Raw genomic sequence first — 26113 nt, 5'->3', positions numbered from 1 at the left:
TTCTGAATTGAGAAAAGGTTAATCCTATTGATTGATAATCATTTTCTGATGTCTTAGCATTTTTTTTTTTTTTTTGAATCTTTTTTCTTTTGGGGATGTGTGTGTTGTGCTGGGGATTGAAACCAGGGCCTTGTGAATGTAAGGCAAGCACTTTACGAATTGACCTATATCCTCAGCCCAGCATTTTTTTGACTCTTTAGTCTTTAATGTTTTATTTGACTTATTTTGTCAGTGTAGAGGGGGCATTAATTAGTGATATCTTAATTCATTAATGAAAAATATACTATATATTTTTTTACAGTGATACATTTGATATTGCCTGGAATGTCAGAACTGGGATTCACCATAGCAGATTACCAAGTAGCACCTCCTTGCGTGATAAAGATGGGATATTTGCTAATTCAGCTAGCAGTAAACTACTGGAAAGAGCCCATGGAATTCTCACGTCAGTATTGATGAGTAATATGGATTGTTTTGTTATGATTGGTTTATAATTTTTGGCTGCAAAAATGGGAAATGGTGAAGTATTATTTTCATGAGTATAATTTTTGGTTGGGGTCGTACTGGGGATTGAACTCAAGGGCACTCCACCACTGAGCCATATCCCCAGCACTATTTTTTGTTAATTTAAAGACAGGGTCTCACATAGTTACTTAGCATCTCACTTTTGCTGAAGCTGGCTTTGAGCTTTCGATCCTTCTGCCTCAGCCTCTTGAGCTGCTGGGATTACAGGCATGTACCACTGCACCTGGCTCATGAGTATAATTTTGATAGATATGTTCCACAAAGCATATAGTTAGTATTTAGAACATGAATCTAACACATTATTACATTGGTGGTTTTGCTGTTTTAGTTTTCCATATCACCAAAATAATTGTGGAGATGATTATTGCTTTTGACAGATCTCATATCTTAAAGAAAGAAAAAACTTAGTTTTTTTTGTTTATTTTAGAATTCCCAGTTGTTACTGCAATAATTAATCTTTTTTAAAAACATTTTTTGTAGTTGTAGGTGGACAGAATAATATTTAGTCTTTAATTCTGAAAGTCTTAATAGTTGGGCAGGAAATACATTATAAATGGAGTGGTACCATATATAGTAGTATATAACATTTATCTAAGCCTGTCATTCCTTTTTACCTGACCATAGCACTGGTTTGAGGATACAGATATATAATCACGCATGTGGTACCAGTAAAAAGTTTTTAGTTACCAACATTAACAAATTTCAGATGCTTAGGAAGGGGTGTGAAAAAAATGGATTCCTTAATCCCTAAGTCCTTGCTTAACAGTATTAATAGACTAATATAGGCCTGGCTCTGTTCCAGAAATGTGTAGTAACTCATTTAATTCTCACAACAGCTTTAAGAGGTAGACGGTATTATCACCATAATTTGACATTATAACAATGAAATCAAGGCTTATAGAAATTAAAATTATACTCAATAGGTGATATTGGACTTTATTCTCTATCTCAAGCTACAAAAATGTTAAATATAAAATAAGATATAGGTATGATACTAGTTTTTGAATAAGAAAAAGAATGGAATAATTATTCTTTTTTTTAAAAAAAATTAAAGTAAAACAGGAATCTTCTGCATTTTTTTATAACTTTACTTTATTTATTTTTTTTTATGTGGTGCTGAGGATCAAACCCAGTACCTCACATGTGGTAGACAATTGCTCCACCTCTGAGCCACAACCTCAGCCCCTAATTTTTCATTTGAGACATTGTTTTGCTGAAAAATGTATTTTTGAAAGATTTATGAAATTTAGGCATTTCATTTATAATTCTGAAATGTCAGAAATCTTTTGTAGTTAACAGGAAAGTGGATGCCCTACTTACATCCTAGAAAATGAAACTGTACTTTAGATTGAACAATATTGCACTAATAATGATCAGGCTTCCCCCTTTTCCTTTCTTACCCTTCTTAAAAGCATCTGCTTTATTGAACCAGGTAATATTTTCATATAGAGGATCTGTGTTCTTAGAAATGGGTAATACATTGCTTGATTAGAGACCTTGAAATCATTCACCCCTACAGTATTTTTTTCTAACAAGTATCTTATCTTCTTAGGAGAAACAAAAACTTCAAATCAAAGCCTGCTCTTCCAAAGGTAAGTTTTGTGGAAAAAAAAAAATTTTTTTTGTTAGTAGTCTCTTAGATACTGTTTATTTTTAAAAATTTCTCATTAAAGCAATCATTATGATTAAAGATGAAGAATGCCTTATTAAGAGCCAAGATAGGGAGTATTATATACTTAGCTGAATCCATTTAAGAAATAACATTGAGTTCATCTATTCCTCCCATGTTCCCTCTCCCTATCCCACTATGAATCAGCCTCCTTATATCAAAGAAGACATTCTGCATTTGGTTTTTTGGGATTGGCTAATTTCACTTAGCATTATCTTCTCTGACTTCATCTGTTTATCTGTAAATGCCTTGGTTTTATTCTTTTTTATTGCTGAGTAATATTCCATTGTGTGTATATACCACATTTTTTTTTTTATCCATTCATCTATTGAAGGGCATCTAGGTTGGTTCCACAGTTTAGCTATTGTGAATTGTGCTGCTATAAACAATGATGTGGCTATGTCCCTGTAGTAGGCTGTTTTTAAGTCCTTTGGGTGTAAACTGAAGAGAGGGATAGTTGGGTCAAATGGTGATTCCATTTCCAATTTTCCAAGAAATCTCCATACTGTTTTCCATATTGGCTGCACCAGTTTGCAGTCCCACCAGAAGTGTAAGAGTGTACCTTTCCCCCCACATCCTCAACAACTCTTATTGTTGTTGTATGTCTTCATAATAGCTGCCATTCTGACAGGAGTGAGATGAAATCTTAGAGTGGTTTTGATTTGCATTTCTCTAATTGCTAGTGATGATGAACATCTTTTCATGTATTTGTTGATTGACTGTACGTAATCTTCTGAGAAGTGTCTCTTCAGGTGCTTGGCCCATTTAAAATTGATTGGATTATTTGTTTGTTTGTTTTTGGTGTTTAGCTTTTTGGATTCTTTATGAGTTCATTTATACCCTAGTGATTAGTGCTGCATCTGATGTGTGAGGGGTAAATATTTGTTCCCAAGATGTTGGCTCTCTATTCACCTCACAGATTCTTTTGCTTAGAGCTTTTAAGTTTGAGTCCATCCCATTTATTGATTCTTGATTTTAATTCTTGTGCCACCAGAATCTTATTAAGGAAGTTGAGGCCTAATATCCCATGATGGAGATCAGGGCCTACATTTTTGTCTATGAGATACAGAGTCTCTTGTTTTATTCCTAAGTCCTTGATCCACTTTGAGTTGAGTTTTGTGCATGGTGAGAGAGAGGGGTTTACTTTCATTTTGTTGTATATGTACTTTTAGTTTTCCCACACCATTTGTTGAAGAGGCTTACTTTTCTCCAATGCATGTTCTTGGCACCTTTGTTTAATATAAGATAATTGTAGTTTTGTGGGTTAGTCTCTGTAGTGTCCTCTATTCTGTACCCATTGATCTACCAGTCTGTTTTGGTGCCAGTACCATGCTGTTTTTGTTACTGTTGCTCTGTAGTATAGTTTAAGGTCTGGTATAGTGATGCCGCCTGCTTCACTCTTCCTACTAAGGATTGCTTTGGCTATTCTGGGTCTCTTATTTTTCCAGATGAATTTCACGATTGCTTTTTTTATTTCTATGAGGAATGTCATTGGAATTTTGATCAGAATTGGATTAAATCTGTATAGTGCTTTTGGAAGTTTGGTCATTTTGATAATATTAATTCTGCCTATCCAAGAGCAAGGTAGATCTTTCCATCTTCTAAGGTCTTTTTTGATTTCTTTTTTTAGGGTTCTATAATTTTCATTATTAGATCTTTCAACTCTAGCATTAAGTTGATTCCCAGGTTTTTTTTGAAGATACTACAAATGGGGTAGTTTTCCTTTCTGAGGATTTGTCACTGATATAAAGAAATGCCTTTGATTTATGGATATTGATTTTATATCCTGCTACTTTGCTGAATTCCTTTACTAGTTCTAGAAGTTTTGTGGTGGAACTTTTTAGGGTCTTCCAGGTATAGAATCATATCATCAGCAAGTAGTGCCAATTTGAGTTCTTCTTTTCCTATGTGTATTCCTTTAATTTCTTTCGTCTAATTGTTTTGGCCAGTGTTTCAAGAACTATGTTAAAATAAGTGATGAAGAGGGCATCCCTGTCTTGTTCCAGTTTTTATAGGGATTGCCTTTAAGTTTTCTCCATTTAGAATGATGTTGACCTGGGGCTTAGCATAGATAGCCTTTATGATGCTGAGATATGTTCCTGTTATCCCTAGTTTTTCTAGTGTTTTGAACATAAAGGGGTGCTGTATTTTGTCAAATGGTTGTTCTGCAACTATTGAGATGTTCATATGATTTTTATCTTTAAGTTATAGATGTGATGAATTACATTTATTGATTTCTGTAAATCTCTAATGAACCTAGATGCAAAAATTCTCAATAAAATTCTGGCAAATCGCATACAAAAACATATCAAAAAGCTTGTGCACTATGATCAAGTGGGATTCATCCCAGGGATGCAAGGTTGGTTCAACATATGGAAATCAATAAATACACTGTTCTTTTCATTCTCTTCAAATAGGTAACTTAATATTGAACTTTATATCATAGCCAGTATGGATATGTTCTGTTTAAAAAAAAAACAGGCATTACTTAAAAAGTATGGATGCTAGAGAAGGATTCAGAAGAAGGGATGATATCTAGGTTGGGTTTTGTAATGTATAAAAATTCAAGGTGCTCTTCCATCAAAACCTTTGGCACGAGTCAACAGTCAACATTTAGTTTTTACATATGCATCTCTATGTGACATATACATGTTTCCTTTCGATAATAATTCAGTTATGTTAGTTTGTGGCAAGGAAGTGACCCCTTGAAATGAGGAGACAGCTTTTATGATCTCAGATTTATCCTATATGACTATAGCTTTGTAATGACAGTACTGCTTTTTCTTTCTCCTCTCATAACTTGAAAGTGTCACTTCTATTAAATCTTCTTTTCTAACATGTTTTATTTTTTTGGTTATATTCTTTCAATGATTGGTCATTGCCCTTGTTTCTACTTTGATACAATCTGTTTGTATCTTATACTTCATATCAAAATGATGTTAATGTTTGGCTCCCCTTGTAAATTTTTATAGTCACAGGCTCAAAACTATTTTTATTGTCCATTTGAGTCCTGTTTAATAGCATTAGAAATATCTTAGTCTATCCAGGCTACAAAATACCTTAGATTGGTTCATTTATAAGCAAAAAATTTATTGCTCACAAAGGGCTAACAGATTTGATGTCTAATGAGGACCTCTTCTTCATGGATGGCACCTTCTATATGTCCTAACATGGTGGAAGGGGTAAACAAGTTCCCTTGGTATTCTTTTATAGGAGCACTAATTTTGTTCATGAGAGTGGAGACTTAATGATTTAATCACCTCCAAAAGTCTCACTTCTTTATTCTATCACATTGTGAATATTGTTTTAATATATAAATTTTGAGGCTGTCAAATATTCAGACTGCAGCAGGCAATATCATTTATTGATTCTATGTAAGGTGCTTGTATTCCATTGTCACTGCTTAGTTCATTGTTTTCAACAATTATTTATTGATTCTAAGCAGTGACAATGGAATTGAGAAAGGAATAAAGTAGATAATTAACAAAAGCTCTATGAATGGATTTAATTTTCCGTCTTTTTTTGTTTAGATCTATGGCCCTTTTTCTTTTGTCATTTTAATAAGTCTTAGTAACATTTGAGTTAATTACTCTTTAATATCCTAGGAATCTATACTTATATGCAGTGTTTCTCTAGAAGTCAGAATGACAGCTGCTGTGTAGTAATCACTGTGACTATTTGGTGATTGGTCAGGTTATTGTGAGTTTTATGAGCAGAGGTCTGATCCTTAGTTGCTGAGGAAAAAAGTGATGAAAATTCACTAGTAGGTAACCATTTGTTAAATTATTTAAAATTAGTTTATGATTTTGAATACATACTACATACCAGTTGAGTACAGAGTATTTGGGAAATACAGTGAGAGGCCTTGTTTGCTCAAAGCTTTTGTTCTGGAGAAGAAAAAGACAATATACAAAGATATAAATGGAAAGATAAATTAGATAGTTTGATATTATTTACAGTGAGGAAAATTAAATGACATAATTGACAGAGGTAGGCAACTGTTTTGATTCTTAAGTGAAAACATCCTGAGAAAATTATATTTAAATTGAAAGCCAAGTAAAAACTAAGCCTTGTGAATGGTCTGGCTGTATAGTACTCCAAGCAGATGAACAGGTTGGAAAGACTCCAGGGCAGGAATTAATGTGTATTTAAAAAATATTTTTACAAAAACCTCTTTTAACAGGGAGGAAGGGGAGGGGAGGAAGTATGGGTAGAAAAGATGGTGGAATGAGATGGACATAATTACCCTAGGTACAAGTATGACTGCACATATGGTGCGATGCTACACCATGTATAATCAGAAAAATAAAAAGTTCTGCTGCAATTGTGTACAATGAGTCAAAATGTCATATATACCTAATTAAAATAAGGATTTAAAAAACATTAAGATATTGTCTTAGTTATTTTATGTAGTCTACATGTATTTTTCATACAGTGACAAACACAGCAATTATGTATGCTATATTATTAATATTATAACAATTATAACTTTAAATATAGATTTTTAGATTATAAAAGTGAAAATTTATTTCTAAGGCCATTTTCTTTTTCTTCCCCCTCCCTGAGTAGTGTTTTGTTTTGTTTTCCCTCTCTTTTTTTGATGTCAGTGGGGATCAAAACACTTAATTGCTAGGCAAGTATTCTACCAATGAGCTACATCTACAGCCCCTTCCACAGGGGATCATTTTAGGCTTCATTACTGATTTGTTTTTATTTAAGGATAACTTGTGTATTATTCTAGTTGAATCTTGACTAGTATATAAAATTGGTTTTTTGTGAATATGCAGTGGATTTTCTTATGATAATTAAAGATGCAAGTAAAATTAAAACCCTCCAAAGTTTATCACATATGCCATTTTACACATATATTGTTACTTTACATGATTTTTATTTATTTATTTTGTTGGCTATACTTTGTGTGTTACCACTGAGCTACATTTTCAGCTCTTTACATGACTTTTTTTTTAAAAAAATGTTAGTAGTGATTGCAAATATTTTTCCATGTCAGCAAATACAGGTTTGTATCACCTTTATGTGCACTATAATATTTGGTTATGTGAATGAAACATACTTTATTTAAATAATATGTTTTTTCATAATTTTTCACTATGTTTTAAAGTACATTGCCTTAGAAATCTTGTTTGTTAATACCCAGAAGTAAACTTGCTTATCAGAAAGGTTTTACTAATATTCTCAATGACTATGCCTGTCTGTGCCTATTTCCCATTTACTTGAATATAAGTGAGACTGAATAATTGTCTTTGTGTTACTTGACATTTTTATTTCATTTGAAATTTGCCTATTCAGGTTTTTTCATTTTTGTGTGTGTCATGAATGTGACACAAAAACTTTTAAAAATTTAAAAGTTCTTTATATATATGGATAACAAGCTTTTGACACTTGTTGGAAATAATGTTAATTCAAGTTGTTTAAAATGTGTGCTGTCTTTTTTCTACTTGAGAGTTTCAATATTTTGATGTTTATATTGTCAAAATTTGCATTTTATCAATTTGCCATGTTTTAATTCAATCTTGTGATTTTCATAAAATAAGATCTTTACTACTTTTTAATTGATCTAGGAGATCAGAAACCTTGCCAGCACACCTGTTGCTTCTAGGCACACACCGCCTATAGAATTTGGAAGAAGTTCTTAACAACTGTTCTAGGGATAAACTGTGATTATAATAATTGTAGTGATAGTACAGATGTCCTTTTCTATATTTCTGAATACTCAAAAACTGGTGTCTAGAGGCTGGGACTTCAGAAAATTAAAGTATCTTTTATGTGCCTTTTTGCCAGCAGAAATAGATTTAGTAGCCAGAGTCTCTGCTTCAGTTGTATCTTCCCAGTCTCACATGTGGATATTTGATAGACAAACTTAAATCATATCCAGAATATGATTTATACTCTAGATATAATAGAGTCTAGATACAGTGTACTCTAGATATAGTAGAGTCTGGAGATTTTTGTTGCTTAATTTTTAGCTTCTTAACTTTTGGAGCAAGGAAAATGAAATAGATATTAAATATCAAATTTCCAATTTTATCACAGTCATGAGGTACGATGAATGATTGTATGGATGGGAAATTAGGAAAACTCTCTGAGCATTTTGTTTTTATTCTTAGATTAAATTTATTTTTTACCCCTTTTTTTCAGCACTTGCTGGAGGTAAATTCTTTGAAGCATCTAACAAGATTGACCCTACAGGATCGCATAACTAAGTCTCTTCTTCATTTGCACAAGAAGAAAAAGCCTCCCAGCATCAGTGCCCAGTTTCAGGTTATTTCCAATTTTACTTATCTCTTTAGTACTACAGACAAATTGTGGATTGGAAGGGTATTTCATTTTAGATAATTCTGTCTGTAGTCAAACTTTTCTGTATCCTGTGAAGGGATCACTTGCTTGCTTTTTTAAATAGAAAAAGAGAATAATACCAAGGAGCCAAATAACTTACTGTGTGCTAGTAAGCTTAAATAAAAAGCAATGGTTATAATGAAACAGCTGCAAGAATTTTTTAAAAAGATCCTTTATTTGTAATCATATGCGTTAGTGTCATTTAGTTGTGAAGTAAAAAAAAATGGGAGATGTTACTTGAGCAGTCCTTGGTGCTGTCTACACACTGTAGAGTCTAGTTCTTTGTAGATTTAGAAAGACAAAGATGAATGGGTTATAGCTTCCCCACCCCACCCCCCCCAAAAAATAGTCAAGTGGTAAACACTGCTGTGAGATCGTATCAGAATTTATTAATGTATAACATAAATAGGAGCATAATCAGACTTGGTACAATTGTTTGGTCATTAGCACTCTTCCCCCTGATTAGCACATCAACACGAGAGCCAAATTTTGATCTAAAGGCAATTTTGGTAAGGGAACATTAATACCATGGTTGTACAGTATAAAATCATTGCACTGCTAAGTATCCTTTTTTATGCTGCCTTTTGTTCCTTGGATATAAATATCATTCTTTCTTTTCTTTTTTTTTTTTTTTTGGTTAAATGAATGACCACAGTTGTTGTTTTTAACTTTATTTTTTTTTCATTTATTTATTTACTTTTTTTTTTATGTGATGTTGAGGATTGAACCCAATGCCTCATACATGCTAGCAAGTGCTCTAGCACTGAACCACAACCCCAGCCTTATAAATATCATTCTTACACCAAGGAGCAACTATAAAAAAATTAGTTATACTCATAATCCTATCTTGTTCTTCACTCCCCCTTTCAGAAATTTCAGATATTCTCAACTTATATTCATTTATATTTAATTTTTGCAGAAGGATCATCTTTAATACTTCTAATACATTGTCAAATTATAATAAAAGTAGTTAATTTTTGATTATTTAGAAAATATAAATTAGTAAAACCAAATGAAAATCCTCTACTATCAAGAGTACTTTATTTTTCAGTGTACTTTATTTTTCAGGATGTTTACTAAATATTTACACATACTCTTTTATCTGATTTACACATATGCATTATCCCACCAATATGTGAGATAAATGCTATTGTTCTTATCATATAGGTGAGGAAACTAAGTAAAAGGTTAGGAAATGCCACATGATATAGATGGATGGTATAACAACATTTACGTGAATATTTATTTTCCTCAAAATGAAATTTTAGAACTCATGAAGGCTTAATTGATACAGGAATTGCTTTTCTGCTGTAAAAACCAGAATACTGGAAAAGAAATATGAATCAGATGTTTTCAGATATTCGGTAATAAGCATTGCAGGTTTGAGTCTTTCAAAAAAGAAAAGAAGTGAAGAAAGCCTTAGATGAATGTCTAAAAGCAGTTTGCTAAAACTCAGAGAAAACCAAAGCAGATAAATGTTTAGTAGTCTTGCCAACAGAGGTAGATGCAGCTGGAATTTGTGAGGCAGTATAGTGGAAAGAGGAAGCTTTATGAAAGAAAGCTATACATCTGCTAAGGGGTCTCCTTGAATCTATGTCTGATTGCTGATCTATGCATATGTAGGTTAAAACTTGCTAAGACTGAGGAAAGAATCACCAGAATCCTGTAAACATAGTATTTATAAAAAACTAGAGGAATAGTTATATTCCCATCAACCTGAGTAGAATGACCTGTTGGTAATGGTTCAGAAGACCACAGTTTAGTAATAGGACTTAAATAGTCTCAGTGTAAAGATTGCCTACCTTCACAAAGCTTAAAAGCAAGTCTTTTTTTTTTTTCTAACCTCACCTTTGTGGTACTAGCGATTGAACCCAGAGCCTTGCATATGCTAGGCAAGTGCTTTACTACTGAGTTTCATGTACCCCTGCCCCTTTTTAAATTTTGTTTTGATGCAGAGTCTCCCTGAGTCACCCAGGTTGACATCAAACTTGAAATCCTCCTGCCTCAGTTTCCAGAATAGCTAGGAATACAGGCATGCACCATCATTCTTTGCTAAAAACAAATTTTGGAAGAATCAAACTAAATAACTTAGTGGCATGCTAGGAATAATATCTGTCATTTAAAGAAGTTCAACAGATTCAACAATGTAAAACACCAAGTGTAGGAGCCAATGAGAAATTGCTAGGCTTGCAGAGTCACGAAAATAGAAATCCTTAACAAGGGGCAGGTGAGGGGGATTACAGAAGTGACCCAAAAATAATAGGCATGGTGTGAATAGTAGATAAGAATTTCAAAATAGTATTATAGATCTTTTAAATATGCTCATAGATGTAATGAGAAAAATGAATTTAATGAGAAAAATGGAAGATACCTCTTTTGGAGTGTATGACAGTCTCTGCTCATTCTGCACACTGCTTTAAGAGAGGAAGCTGCCATTATCTTTTCCTCTTTCCCACTTCCCTGTTGCAATCAATAAAGACCATTCATATGTTAGAGAAGTAAAAAGACTCCAAATGAAACTTTTTTTTTTTTTTCCTTGAGAAGGGTCTTGCTAAGTTGCTGGAGCTGGCTTTGAACTTGCAATCCTCCTGCCTCAGCCTCCCAAGCTGCTAGGATTACAGGCATATACCACCACACCCAGCCTAAATGGAACTTTTAAAGAATAAAAATGTAATGTCAGTCAATAAAAAATAAATTAGATTGGATTATCATTTTATTAAATAGTTCAGAAGTAGTAAATTTAAGTCATTTAATTTTTAAGATAAAGTTAAAAAAAAGATGGGTGGGTAAAGAAAATAGCATCAATCACTTGTGGGATCATAATTCTTACCTATATTCTGATCACTTCAGAGAATCACAGTAAGTAAACAATTAAGAAGTATTTCAGGACTGGGGATGTGGCTCAAGCGGTAGCGCGCTTGCCTGGCATGTGTGTGGCCCGGGTTCGATTCTCAGCATCACATACAAACAAAGATGTGTCCACCGAAAACTGAAAAATAAATATTAAAAAAAAAAGAAGTATTTCAAAGATTTGAGCAGCACTCTTCACCTTCTTGATTTCAGCTAACTACAGAGTATTCATTCATGTAAGTGCCCATGGAACACTTGTCAGTATAGGTCATGAATTAAGCTAGAAAAAAAACCTTAACAAATTTAAGTAGTTAAAATCATAGAAAATGTTTTATTTGACTATGATGGAATTTTAACTAAAAATCAAAGAAAGATAACAATCACCAAATAGTTGGGAAACAAAGGCCAGACTTCTAAATAATACATGAAACAGAGAGGGAAGAAAAATGAAAAATATTTTAAATGGAATAAAATATCAAAATTTTTGCACTGCAGCTAAGGCAGTACTCCAAGGTTAATTTATAGTGTTGAATGCTTTTATTAGAAAAGGAAATAGGTTTTTTAAAAATAAATCCAGTGGTTTTTTTTTTTTTTTTTTTTAGTTCTATATGGACAGCGTGCTTTTATTTTATTTGTTTATTTTTATGTGGTGCTGAGGATCAAACCCTCAGCACTGTGCAAGGCAAGCACTCTGCCACTGAGCTACAGTCCCATCCCAGGAGATAGGTCTTAATTCAATAATCTAAATTTACCATTGAAACATAAGAATAGGTCAAATCCAAAGCACACCAAAAGAAGGAAATAATAAAGATAACAGTAGACTTCACTGAAATTGAACATAGAAAAGAAAAATAATAGAGAAAAATCAGTGAAATTTAAAAATAAAAACAAACCCTGTGTTTCTGGTCAGAAAATTGGTAAACCTCTGATTATACTAATTGGAAAAAAAAAAGAGAAGTTAAAAATTACTATTATCAGTAATGAAATAGAGGACGTTACTGCATACTCTGTAGGTATTAAATAAAATTAAAGCAAGGGATTACTACCTTACTTCACAGCCTCCTTAGTGATTTTAAAATTCTTTAAGAATGCAAGAGTTTTGGGGGAAAAAAAAGAGGGAGGCATGAGTTTGAATAAGATTTTTTAATGAAATGTGAAGAATAGTGAAAAAAGTATTCTATATTTAGATTATTCTTAAACTGCATCCATATCCTTTTTTGTCTTTCATTTAACCAGAATGGGAATATACATGATTTGTTTTTCAGAAACAAACCTCTTTCTATGGATGCATAGAAAGTTTTTCTTATTTTGTCAATATTATTTAAATTTATAATTATTTGTTGCCAATTTGGAATGGGAGAGTATTAATTATATTGCTTTTATTGCAGGCATCCTTAAGCAAGCTAATGGAGACACTTGATCAAGCAGAACCATATTTTGTAAAATGCATTCGCTCTAATGCTGAAAAGGTAAAAATGTCCTATAAATGATTACATAAGCCCAGATTACTTTAAGATTTTAATTCTTTTAAAGAGAATAAATAGGAGGGGCTATATATAATATTTATGAGGTAATAGTGTTTCATAAATATTTTCTGTGGCTCATCTTCCAGTTTCTACCCTTACTGTATACAAGTTGTTTTCATGGGTTTGATTTACCATCTCCTAGAATTTTAAAAGCAAATACCTCTTGAAATTCCATTAGAAAAAAAGATTTTTCTTTGAAACTTTTGTTATGCTATATCTTTTTTAAAAATTGTTTAGCAGTTTTCTTGTTTGGAGATTTTTGTCTGTAACCTAGGAAAGATACTATAGACATTCTTCATTCCTTTTTGTTTTCTATGTTAGTTTCCTTAGGATTTTTTTAAAATTTAGATTTTTGTCCCTATAGGGAAGATATCAAGACATTCTTGATTGTTTTCTTCCTCCCCTTTGACAGTTCCCTTAACTAGAGCTATTCAAAACGTAGTAAGTGTAAATATAAAATATTTGTCATCTTTATTTGTGTTCATCATAGGAAAAAATTAGTTCTTAGCCTAAAGAGCAAAAATATAGTAGGAATTGTGTTCAGCTTTCTTAAGTCAGTTTGCTTGCTTATTTATTTGGTACTGGATATTGAACCCAGTGGTGCTTAACCACTAAGATACAACCCCAGCCCTTTTTATTTCTTATTTTGAGACAGGGCCTCAGTGAGTTCCTGGGGCTGGCCTTGAATTTATGATCCTCCTGCCTCAGCCTCCCAAGTTTCTGGGATTGTAGGGTGTACACCTGCATGCCTGGCAGCTTTCCTAAATTTTAAGAAGCAATCTGCAACTGTGACCTTAGACAAGTGATTTCATTATTCTGTGGCTTAAATGTTTTCATTGGCAGTATATTTATAGGACTAACCTCACAGTGCTCTCTGAGTATATATAATTCCTATCTGTGAAGTGCTTAATTCCTGCCTGTACTAAGTGGTTAATAAATGTTGGCTATTCTTTTATAGCGACAAAATTGGAAACTTTATTTAGGGTTAAATATAAGTTTGAGTTCCAATTATTAATAGACCCTGGTATACATAGTTCAATTAATGAAGTATTTCAGGGCACAGAATAAGTACTAAATAAATGTTAACTGCTATTATTATTTGACATAAATTGCTCATTTGTTTTCAGGTGTTTTGTTTCCTTGATAGCTTGTATGCCTCACCTACCTGCAAGGGGAAATATTTGGGATTGCCTTAGAGGATCACTAAACACAACATTTAGAGAACAGAGAATATATCAGAAGCTCCAAAGAAAGCTTCTTATAAATGTCTAAAAACTTGCCTAGTGAGATATCTAGTAATGATAAGATGTTGAATAGTACCTTCCATTAGTCTCTTAACTATTGTTGCTCATACAATTAAGAAATTTATTGTGAGGGGCTTTTAACAATTTTTTTTTATTTTCAATGTTTTATACCAGTATCATGAGCAAGAAGTATTAGGAAATAAATTAGTCTTCACCTTATATTAGAAGAAGAAATCTGTCACCACTCAGTTAACAGGCAACTGAATGGGGGTGGGTCAGTTGTTTTCCTAGTGATATTATAGATAAAATCATAATGAAATACAAAAATATAAGTAACTATGTACATATAGATTTTTCTTTTTTATTATATTTTTTAGTTGTAGATGGACATGATACTTTTATTTTGTTTATTTAGTTTTTTTAAAAAATTTGTTGTAACAACAGAATGCATTACAATTCATATTACACACATAGAGCACAATTTTTCATATCTCTGGTTGTATACAAAATAGAGTCACATCCCTTGTGTTCTTCATATGTGTACTTAGGGTAATGATGACCATTGCATTCCACCTTCTTTCTTACCCTTATGCCCCTCTCCCCTTTTTCCATTTGCTCTATCTAGAGTTCATTTAATCCACCCCACCAGCCACAGCATATTGTGAATCAGCATCCTTAAATCATAGAAATCATGGAGCATTTATTTTTTTGGGATTGGCTAATTTCACTTGGCATTATGTTCTCCAGCTCCATTCATTTACCTCCAAATGCCATGATTTTATTCTCTTTTAATGTTGAATAATATTCTGTTGTGTATATATCCACATTTTCTTAATTCATCTACTGAATGGAATCGAGGTTGATTCACAGTTTAGCTATTGTGAATTGTGCTCCTATAAACATTGATATGGCTGTGTCCCTGTAGTATGCTATTTTTAAGACCTTTGAGTATAAAGGAGTGGGATAGCTGGGTCAAATGGTGGTTCCATTCCCAGTTTTCCAAGGATTCTTCATACTGCTTTCCATAGTTTTTTAATGTGGTGCTGGGGATCGAACCAGTACCTAATGCATTCTAGGCAAGTGCTCTACTACTGAGCCACATTTCCAGCCCCTATAGATTAATCTTGTTACAGATTTTTGTATTAGCTAGACTGAGGCCTGTCTGGGTGATTGCATTTCTATGCCTCTCTTTTCTATAGGGTTAGACAGTCAGAACATTTCTGAAGCTACTAGCTGGGTGGTGAACTTATCCTGTCACTTTAGCTATATCTTAACCAGACAGTCTCCATTCAATTCCTAGATTTAAAAAAGTTAGATATTTCTGTAAAATGGATAGTAATTTGGAGATATGCTGATCTGGGTTAACATCGTTTTCTGTTTGTTTTGTTTTAGCTGCCTTTAAGATTCAATGATGCCTTGGTACTTAGACAGCTTCGATATACTGGGATGCTGGAAACAGTTCGAATTCGCCAATCAGGATACAGCTCCAAATATTCTTTCCAGGTTTATGCTACTATAATAATATTTAAATATATATTCACATCAAGTAAATTATTCCCACATATCTTACGTGTTATTTCTTTGGAAGTCACATGTTATTTTCCTCAATTCTCCCTTTCCAGTCTACTTTTCGTATTCAGAATTCAAAAGAGTTAAAGAGTTATTGCTCTGTTGAATGCCGGCAATCACTTTAAGTTTGTGTTGTAATAGAATCTAGTATTTGCTACTCTCATTTGAACAGAATGTTTGCTGATAATAAATTTACTCTTAACATCTTCTTACTGATATCTTCATACTGTTATCTCTAGTAATTGAAATGGTTCTTCTCTAGTTCAAAGAAAGTTAACTTTTGGTTTCTCTAAAGTTAACTCAGCAGGATTTTCTTCAGTTAGGAAACTATCAATCAACAAAGGTACACATCTATTTCTTTTGTCTTTAATACAACTTTTTTCCAAACAAGATAATTAGCTTCTTCCCTTCTTCTTCCATTTTTGTTTTGATTTTGGAATGTGTAGAACTCAATGTTTTACCCCTTTATAATACTTTGAATTAACAAGTGCTTTGTTTTGTTTTGATTTTTGGTTTGACCCTGTTTCAAAGAAAAAGAATAATAAAGGAATAATGGGCTAGTTTAGCATCTTTTTTACATATAATTCTCTTGAGATTTTACAACATTTTCTTTCTGCTTTTCAGGACTTTGTGAGCCATTTCCATGTACTTCTTCCCCGAAATACTATTCCATCCAAATTGAACATTCAGGATTTCTTTAGGAAAATAAATCTTAATCCAGATAATTATCAAGTTGGAAAAACCATGGTAAATATAACATGTACAGTGTTTGTCAAAACTGCATTTTTGTTTTTAATATCATTCTTTATTATATTTTTATATAATTTATATATAAATTTTTATAAAATAGCATATCAGATATTATAGTCTATAGTTTTTAGATAATGATACAACTTCAAGGCCAATACTGTGGTTCTGACTAATTTTAAATGTAAGTTGAACCATCTCTGACTAGACATTCTTCTGTAATCACCAACTTAACTTCCCCAAAGTAACTTTACTATCTTTAATTTGTCAACTATTTTCTTTCTTTTTCATCTGTTTTCCAATTTCTCAGACTAGAAAACATGATACAATGATCATCTTCGGTTTACCCTTTATTTTAATCCTTTTACAAAGTTCTGGGTTTTTTTTCTTACTTCTTTTTTTCTTACAAATGATTCTCACATCTTCTCCATTCCTACTCTTTCCATCTTTTTGTTCCTTAGTTCTTTTCATCTACATTGCTTTTACGATAAACAGCTGCTCATCTGCTTCTAGTGTTTTCTAGTCATTCCATTTAATTTCTTCTGCCCATAATATAAAAATCACCTTAGTATACTTCTTTATGTTGGCCTCTCCTGTTCAGTAATAATCTCCTGATAACCTCCTAATTAAATTTAGACATATTCCTCTCATTTAAGGACCTCTATATTTCAGCTTCATAAAATTTATTATCCTCTTGGATAATACATTGTCTCCTGTGCATGCCTTTATTTCCAACTGCTTGTGTTGTTGAGGTGAGGTTTTTCTCTCAATAACCCTTATTACTTTACTGTTTCTTCTTTGGGCATATGATATATACCTGCTCTTAAAGGGGGAAATGCAAATCTTATTTCCAAATGAATATGTCTAATTTATCTTTGTATACCTCTGAATCCCTAAAAATTTATTAGTGGAATAAAAGTAAATAAACAGATTAGTAATTTTGAGCAAGAAGATTTTTTTTTAATGAATGTTGGATTTCAAAGACTAATCATTGGTTTATTCATGTTATGATCAAGCTTCATGATTTCATAATCTGTTGTTCTTACCTCCCCAACACCCTTGAAAAATATGACAAATTAACAGTACTTTTATGACAATAATTTTTTTCAAGCAAAATAGTCTGTCAATCTTTGGCACTGGAATTTTTGCACACTTGTTCACCTTCCTATTTACTTCCCATATTCTTGTTTTCAATTTGAGAATGACTACTCGATCAATTGATAGAAATATTTATTGGTACTTCATTTACATGTCTGCCATTATATTTCTTCTTTTCTATAAACCTACCACAGAAAGATAATTCATGAAATATTTTTTTTCATTTCTTCTTAAGTTGTGTTCCCTGTTTTCTTATTCTGATAGGTCTTCCTAAAGGAGCAGGGACGACAGAACTTACAAGATCTGCTTCACCAAGAGGTACTCCGCAGAATCATATTGTTGCAGCGATGGTTTAGGGCCTTGCTGTGTAGGCAGCATTTCCTCCATCTGAAACAGGCATCCATTATTATCCAGGTGGGAAGCAAAGGATTTTCTGCATGAGATTGACAGTTTTATTTTGCTTTTGTTTAATCAAAACTAATTTACTATGAAACATTTAAATAATAATATAAACCTCAGAGATGAGACTATATCCTCCTCATTTTTGAAATATCTATAGCACCCAACAGATTAACTTGTAGTGTAAATTAGTAGACTATTAATTTATTGTGTTGAATTTAAATTAATTTGAATAAATTGTTTTATATTGTCTTTTGAAGTATGAGCAAGGGCAAAGGAGTTATGCACCTTAATTTTGTTGGCATAGTTATTGTTATTTAAAAGTTTTCTGAGTGATATTTATGAGTTTTGCGCATATTGTTGCTAGGTACTCATTTTGAATGATAAGATCTTATTTCACATTTATCTGTTTTATTATCCTTCTTATTGTTTTAAAACATTGGGTCTTCATAAGATCTTTTGTTCGTGAAAATCTTTAATACCTCCATCTTTATTTGTTCAAGAAAATCTTTAGTAGCTTCATCTTTAATTGCTTTAAACCTATTAATGTTATTTGGGAAAACTGTATCAAGAAAATATGATATAATTTATTAAAAATAACTTAAGAACCTGAAAGCATCCAGAAACTTAAATTCTATAATTAACTTTGTGAAACTTATGTTATTTAACATAGATGTTTTAGTCAAGCATATGTGGAAAAGAAAACTTACTTTTAATCAAACTTATTTTTAGTCACGTAACACTTAATTTGACTTAAGAAATCTATCCTTTTTCCCTTTCTTATAAAAATGTGTAGTAACATGACAACCAGTTTTATTGTTTATTCCCCAGCAATTCTGGAGAAATTACCTGAATAAGAAGCAAGTCAGAGATGTAGCTGTGCAGAAGGATGCTTTTGTTATGGCTAGTGCAGCTACTCTTCTCCAAGCTTCCTGGCGTGCTCACTTAGAGAGGCAACGGTATTTGGAGCTTCGGGCTGCTGTCATAATTATCCAACAGAAATGGAGGGAGATTTATAGGCGCAGGCATATGGCTGCTGCCTGCATACAGGCAAGATGGAAAGGCTACAGGGAAAATAAAAGGTATCAAGAACAGAAGAAAAAAATTATCCTTTTGCAGTCAACATGTAGAGGATTCAGAGCAAGACAAAGGTAATCTCTGTTACCATAATAATTGCTCCCTCTCTTCCTAAGTACTTTGTTTATACCTCTGCTTTACACTAGTATTACTATTGGTTATCCTCTTGGTGAAAATTGATTTTATATTGTCTCCTGTGCATGCCTTTATTTCCAATTGCTTGTGTTGCTGAGGTGAGGTTTTTCTCTCAATAGCCCTCATTGGTTTACTGTTTTCTTCTTTGGGAATATTATATGTACCTGCTCTTAAAGAGGAAATACAAATTTTATTTCCAAAAGGATATGTCTAATTTATCTTTGTATACCCTCTGAATCCCTAAAAATTTATTAGTAGAGTAAAAGTAAATAAATAAAATGATTAGTAATTTTGAGCAGGAAGACTTTTTAATGCATGTTGGATACATATTCTTCTTGAGGATATGATACCCATACTAGTTTGAACCTACAGTGTCTGGTCTATGATGGAAATTAAGTAAGTCTTTATTGAATTAAATTGTATTGAAAACTTACATGGTTAAACTGCTAAGAATTAACTTATATATTAGGTTAATCTTATAAAATTGGCAATATTCATTAATTTCATATTTGTCTACTTTAAAGTAAGGATATTGTTGAAATGAGAGTCTACTTTTTCTTTCTGTGTGTGTATGTGTGTTGTTTTTTGTTTTTGTAGTGCTGGGGATCTAACTCAGGGCGTTATGCATACTACACAAATACTCTACTGCTGAGCCACATCCCCAACAACCCTTCTGATAGCTTTACTTTTGAGTTAGTTTACATTTAGTTAGAATGGCTAGAATGCCCAGTTAGGAATAATACACATATTGAAAGTATCATCGGACTCATGGAAATAGGAAAATATGAGATGGTATGGATCTGGTTAGTTTAAGAAATACTTGGGTATTAAAGAAAGGAAATTTTAAAACTGGGTGGAAATGGCACATACCAGGTTTCCACCTACTTGGGAGGCTAAGAAAGTAGGATCACTTGAGCTTGGAGTTTGAGGCCAACATCAAAACATAGCATAGCATCTCAAAAAGAAAAGAAATAAATAAAAACAAAGAAAATTTTGTGATTTTCCATTTTAAAAAAAATTAACTTAGTGGTAATCAAGAGAGATCTGTAACCCATTTTATCTGTTTTTACATAGATTTAAAGCTTTAAAAGAACAGAGGATAAAGGAAACACAGCTAAAACTTGGATTGGTGAATATCAAGGCATATGAATCTCTGGAAATAGAGGGTTCAGACCCTTCAGAATGGGAGGATTGTTCCTTTGACAACAGAGAGAAAGCCATAGAGGAAGGTAAATCTGGGATAGAGAGTAATCGAATTAGCCGTGAAAGTTCAGTGGACTGCTCAAAGGAGTCTCCAGAGAAGCGGCAGGAGAAAGCCAGAAGCCAAAGTGGTGTGGACTTGAAGGAAGATGTGATTGTAAAAGAAAGGCCCAAGTCCTTGGAGGATCTGCATCAGAAGAAAGTAGTCCGGGCCAAAAGAGAAAGCCGGAGAATGAGAGAACTAGAGCAAGCTATATTTAGCTTAGAATTGCTTAAAGTTCGTTCTCTTGGTGGTATGTCACCTTCAGAAGAACGCAGATGGTCTACAGAACTTATGCCTGAAGGCCTTCAATCTCCACAGGGTACACCTGATAGTGAAAGCTCTCAAGGAAGCTTGGAACTTCTGAGTTGTGAGGAAAGCCAAAAGAGCAAACCAGCATCCATAACTTTAGAAGATTTGAAGATTCCATCACCTAAAATATCTAGTAGCCCAAAATTTGATTCACAGGACAATGCCTTCAGTGCCTCAAGTGAGACTAACCACACATTGATTCAAAAGGGAGCATCCTCTGACTCAGAGTGTTTGAAGAAAGGAACTATGAAGGAAAAGGCTGTGTGCATTTCTGAACCTATTACCTGTAAAACACAGCTGAGAGACTCTTTTATATCAAATAGTCTGCCCACATTTTTTTATATTCCCCATCAAGACCCCCTGAAAGCAAGTCCCCAAGTAGACACAAATTTCCAAAGAAACAAACTATTAGGAAGTGAAGACACACTGGGGGCAGCTCTTTCTTTGGATATCAACAGGGAAGCCAGAAAGTATCATTTCTCAGAAGATCAAATGGTTCCTTCTTTTAAAACAGATTCTTCTGATACTGTGCTTAAGAAATTAGAAAAGCTAAACACACAGAAAGAAGAAAGGCAAAAGCAGTTGCAACAGAAGAATGAAGAAAAGATGATGGAACAGATTCGTCAGCAAACAGACATTTTAGAGAAGGAACGTAAAACTTTCAAGAAAATTGAAAAGCCAAAAACTGAAGAGTCTTTTCTGGCACCATCTTTCTGTCCATCAAAGCAAAGAGTAGAGAGGCCATCCTCTGTCTTCATCCCAAATACCCCAAATAAGGAAGAACCCAGTGTACTAGAGTCCCCATCATTAGTGACTATAAAAGATACAAATCTTACCCCAAAAGACAGTCCCTCTGCTCAGTTACCAGTGAGAGACCGACCTATCACCCTATTCTTTGAAAGAAAAGGAAACCCATGCCAATCTAGTACTGTCAGGGAATTATCCAAGACAGAAAGAACAGGCACCCAGCAGAGTATAGCCTGTAAAAACTCTAATAATCGCATTTCAAAAAGAGAACACCTTAGGCCAATTCAGTCTTATGGCCACAAATCTGATGAACCTTCCAGAGAGGGGAGTACAAGGGCCATTTTCTTCACACCAAAGGACAATATGAGTACTCCTCTGTAAGTGAAATGTTGATTTTTTTTTGTTTAGGTGGAAAGTTCTTTTATTAAGGTGCCATGCTTGTTTCCATACTGGGGATTAAACCAAGGGCCCTCACATATGCTGCATCCCCAGTCAGAGGTGTGCCACATTATGTTAACTTTTTTTATGGGTGCTGCTCAAATAAGTCATTTTCTTTTTATAAAAATATTCCTTTATTGTTGGTTGTATTAGTCACCTGAAATTGGATGTAGTTATACCCTAGGAATCCTTGATAGCAGAGTTTCTTATTTTTCCTTATTAAGTGAAAAAGTATTTGTGAAAGTCAGTACAGTGCTATAAACAGAGTAGGCATTCAACAAATGCTGGTTGCTCTAGAGATATGAAATGTAGCTGTCCAAGCTGTTTTTGTGTGATAAACATATTGCATAAAATTGCCATCTTTACTATTTTTAAGTATACAGTACAGTGATATTAATTATATGCTCTTTGTTGTGTAATAGAACTCTAGAATATTTTCTTCTTGCAAAACTGAAACTGTACCCATTAAATAACCTCTCCCTGTCCTCAGTCCCTGGCAACCACCATTCTTCCAGCTTCTAAGAGTTTAACTACATTAGAAACCTTACATAAATACTTGTATTAAGTCTTTGTATACAATGGCTTCTTTCAGTTTTTGTAGGAGACTATCACTGGTGAAAGGAAGGCTGTATCTTAGGGCTAAATAAATGAAATTTCATATTATCAGTGAAAATACCTTTTTCTCTCCTGTTGTACTCTGGGTATATAAATCTTTCAGCCTTTAAATTTGTGTAAGATTTTATAGAAACCCTTATAAATATGGGCAATGACCATTAATATTTTATTTTTCTACTGAGGGTTTCTGCATATTATGAAATGCATTTTAACTTAATGACAACTTGAAGTTAAATTTCTGCCCGTGAGCCTAGAGATAGTATAGATGTTCAAAGGCTCTATATAGCACATATGCCAGTAAAACAGTGTTAAAAAGAATTCCTGTCATTCTGATTAATGATACGATATTGTGTTTCTATGTATGTGTGTGTATAGATACTTGAATATAAAGTGAATCTGTTTTGTGAAGACTTGGTTGTAGACTCAAAAAACATTAATCATCCTGGTGAATTATCCCTTTTACATTTTTCCAAGATAATATTGTTTTAAGTCTATTTGAAGTAGTTTGTTTACCATATCAATAATCTACTTATCTTCAATAATTATACATTAAATTGTTTACATAAAAGTAAAAGCATTGGGTCTCATGATTAGGAAATAGTATTAAGTTAGTGTTTTTTTAATACCATAATGGTGATAAGTACATAGTGGTCTTCATCTGTTTAAATAGGGATGACATAAAAGAAATCTTGGGAAAATCTAATGAAAATTCCATGAGTTTAAACATTACTTTGGGTGGTAAAGATACTATTAATTGCTTTCTTTCTTTTTGGAAGCAGACAAGTAAGGTCAGCTGTGGTGATTTTTAATGGTCACAAGAAAATTCTTCAAGAACTAAAGTTAAAATTGTTTGGCTTGATCATACACTGGTCAGAAAGGGAGATAGCTGAGAAACTTAGCTAGTAAAGATTGCCATCTCTATTTGTTTCGGGACTGTTACTTTTAGGATAAAAGACCCTAGATTTCATTTTATAAAAGCTAATTGATAGGAGACTGAGGCAGGAGGATTTTAAGTTTCAGGCCAGCCTCAGCAATTTAGCAAGGCCCCAAGCTACTTATGGAGACCCTGCTCAAAATAAAAAATAAAAAGGTCTGGGATGTAACTCAGTGGAAAAGCTCCCTGGGTTCAATCTCTAGTACCAAAAATAAATAAATAAAATAAAGTAAAATAAAATAAATAAATACAAGAGCACCCAAAAAGGTAAATAAAAGATTTTGAATGTAAGATCAGTTTACATATCAACTAGTATTATAAATTAGTGTCTACTTTCAAACAATTCTATACTAGGAGGTAGGATATGATTCTTAAAAGAATTTATAGTCCTGCTGAGGTGAGTTTAGCAATATGTTGTTGATAAATTTTAAGGCTCATGGGGCTGAATTAATATTCTTGATTGAAGCACTGAAAGTATATGTTCTTTTCAGATACTGACATCCATTTCTGCACAGAATTTAATGATAAAATAATCACATCATATAGTTATTCAAGCATATTAAATTTTCACAAGCCAACACTATAATGTCTGTATGGCTTGGAGCATTCTTCCAAGTGTGGTAACAATTTCTTATCCTACCAGTGTTGTTATTCTGTATAACCTCAAGTTTTAAAACTGAGATAGTAGATTAAAAGGCTACAGAGAAAGATTTCAGAAAGAGAATTATCTAGCCAATAAGAACCATCTTCGATATTTTTAAAAGCTAGTATTATCACTACTTATTGTTGATTATCAGGTATTTTATAATGATTAGATGAAAAGGCCCCTTTTTAGACTAGTATTCCAAAGATTTGGGGAATTTGGTATTTTCTTATCAAATTCACTTCAGGTTTTGAACTATACTTTATTTAAACATATGTCACCGTAGTGGAGTGTACCCAGTGACTATCATGGCAGAGACTCTAGGAATTCAGTCATAAATGTAGACTCTAGATAATAGTATTGATTAGGTAACAGAAAAAAAATCTGAGTTTTTATTTTGGGGATTGCTAAGATCTGAAAATATTTATATAATTTTCTAGAATTCTTTGATTTTAATTCATGCTGTATTTTAAGACTACTTCCATGGGCTATCTGCCAGGAATTGAAATGTAATCCTGTTGTTTTATTTAAAGTGTAAACAATGAAGCCTTAAACAAAAGAAATCCTCAAGTCCCTAAACAAGATGAACCAGCTGGGAAACCTGTGAAGTTAGTTGGGCCAGGCCAACAAGAGGTAAGCATCTTCTGTATGAAGTAGATGCATGTTATTCTAGAACTTACTGTTCTTGTAAGTAGAACACCTTATCTACTCATTTATTCCCAAGTGTTCTTAGAGAAAGAAGTATGAGTTAAGTTTGTTATAATTAGGAAGGTGTACTCCAGGAAAGAAATGGTGCCTAAAACTCAGATTATATTTACAAAAAAAGAATTAGCTAAGAAAAAAGGCAGTTTATTCAAGTGACTTTGGTGTGACATTATGGCAGTGAAGAATGACTTACTTGGCTATGTAGAAGAACAATGTAGATTTAGTTTCCATTTTTATTCCTTTTTTTAAATTTTTACTTATACATGGACACAATATCTTTGTTTATTTATTTTTATGTGGTGCTAAGGATCGAACCCAGTGCCTCACATGTGCACGGCAAGCGCTCTGCCACTGAGCCCCAACCCCAGCCCTCCATTTTTATTCTTGGTCGAAAGTAACATATTTGTATTCCTTTTGGTCATCTCTGTTATTTCTATTAATGGAAAGGGCATTGGGGTGGAGGGATATTTCAAGAAATTCATGAGCCCTCTTTCATTGGCATCGTCTCCAAAACAGAAGAAAACAAAACATTGTTGTGTTATTTGTTTTATTATTTGGTCAAGCAGGTTGCCAGACCGGCCCATAAAAAGAAAGCTCGAATGGCGCGGACGCGCTCCGATTTCTTGACTAGAGGTACTTTTGCCGATGGGGAGGGGGATACAGAGGAAGATGATTACGATGACATTATTGAGCCCCTTCTCTCCCTTGACCAAGCTTCTCACTCTGAGCTAGGGCCTGCATCCAGCCTGGGTCAGGCCTCTCACAGTGACTCCGAAATGGTAAATTTACAGCAATATTAAAAAATCAACAAATCTGTTGGGAATAGTCTTTGCTAATCTAAAGCTAGCTAATCTTCACAGCTTCTTTTCATTTATTAGTTTGTACATGGGAAACCTCAGTGAACACAGCTATTGTAGCTAAGTCTTAACTTACTAGGACTCAAATAAAGGGCATTTTAACAGTATATAATGAAATCATAAATCAAGCAAAATTAAGGTTATTTATCACTGATACAGAAATTTTTGATGTTGTATCTTGAATTTTTTTATATCCTTAAATTTTTTTTTTCTGTAAGTGGCCCTGATAATAAATATTTTAGAATGTTTAGGTTATATAGACTCATTTACTTGATTTGGCCACTGTAGTGTGAAAGCAGCAACGATAATAAGTATTCTAATAAAACTACAGAAACAGGCAATGGGCTATATTTGACCTGCTGGTAGTAGTTTACTGAGCCCTGGTCTAGGGAATAGGTTATCTATTAAACTAATTAAGTCAATTTTAAC

At 33.1% G+C, this 26113-nt stretch overlaps 1 protein-coding gene across 1 annotated transcript in view; it reads left to right on the top strand.

The window, feature by feature from the left end:
* Myo9a (myosin IXA) overlaps window positions 1-26113 on the top strand; it is a 263115-nt gene that overhangs the window by 157052 nt on the left and 79950 nt on the right. The window contains exons 17-27 of the mRNA XM_076851030.2: window positions 302-445; window positions 2078-2117; window positions 8351-8473; window positions 12787-12867; window positions 15561-15671; window positions 16362-16484; window positions 17847-17996; window positions 18813-19132; window positions 20268-21869; window positions 24656-24755; window positions 25394-25606. Coding sequence (XP_076707145.2) covers window positions 302-445; window positions 2078-2117; window positions 8351-8473; window positions 12787-12867; window positions 15561-15671; window positions 16362-16484; window positions 17847-17996; window positions 18813-19132; window positions 20268-21869; window positions 24656-24755; window positions 25394-25606 — 3007 coding nt within the window. The remainder of the gene's footprint in view (window positions 1-301; window positions 446-2077; window positions 2118-8350; window positions 8474-12786; window positions 12868-15560; window positions 15672-16361; window positions 16485-17846; window positions 17997-18812; window positions 19133-20267; window positions 21870-24655; window positions 24756-25393; window positions 25607-26113) is intronic.

Source organism: Callospermophilus lateralis, chromosome 3 (assembly GCF_048772815.1).
Source record: "Callospermophilus lateralis isolate mCalLat2 chromosome 3, mCalLat2.hap1, whole genome shotgun sequence".
NCBI classification, from domain to species: Eukaryota; Metazoa; Chordata; class Mammalia; order Rodentia; family Sciuridae; genus Callospermophilus; species Callospermophilus lateralis.
This window is presented reverse-complemented; position numbering and strand designations above follow the sequence as displayed.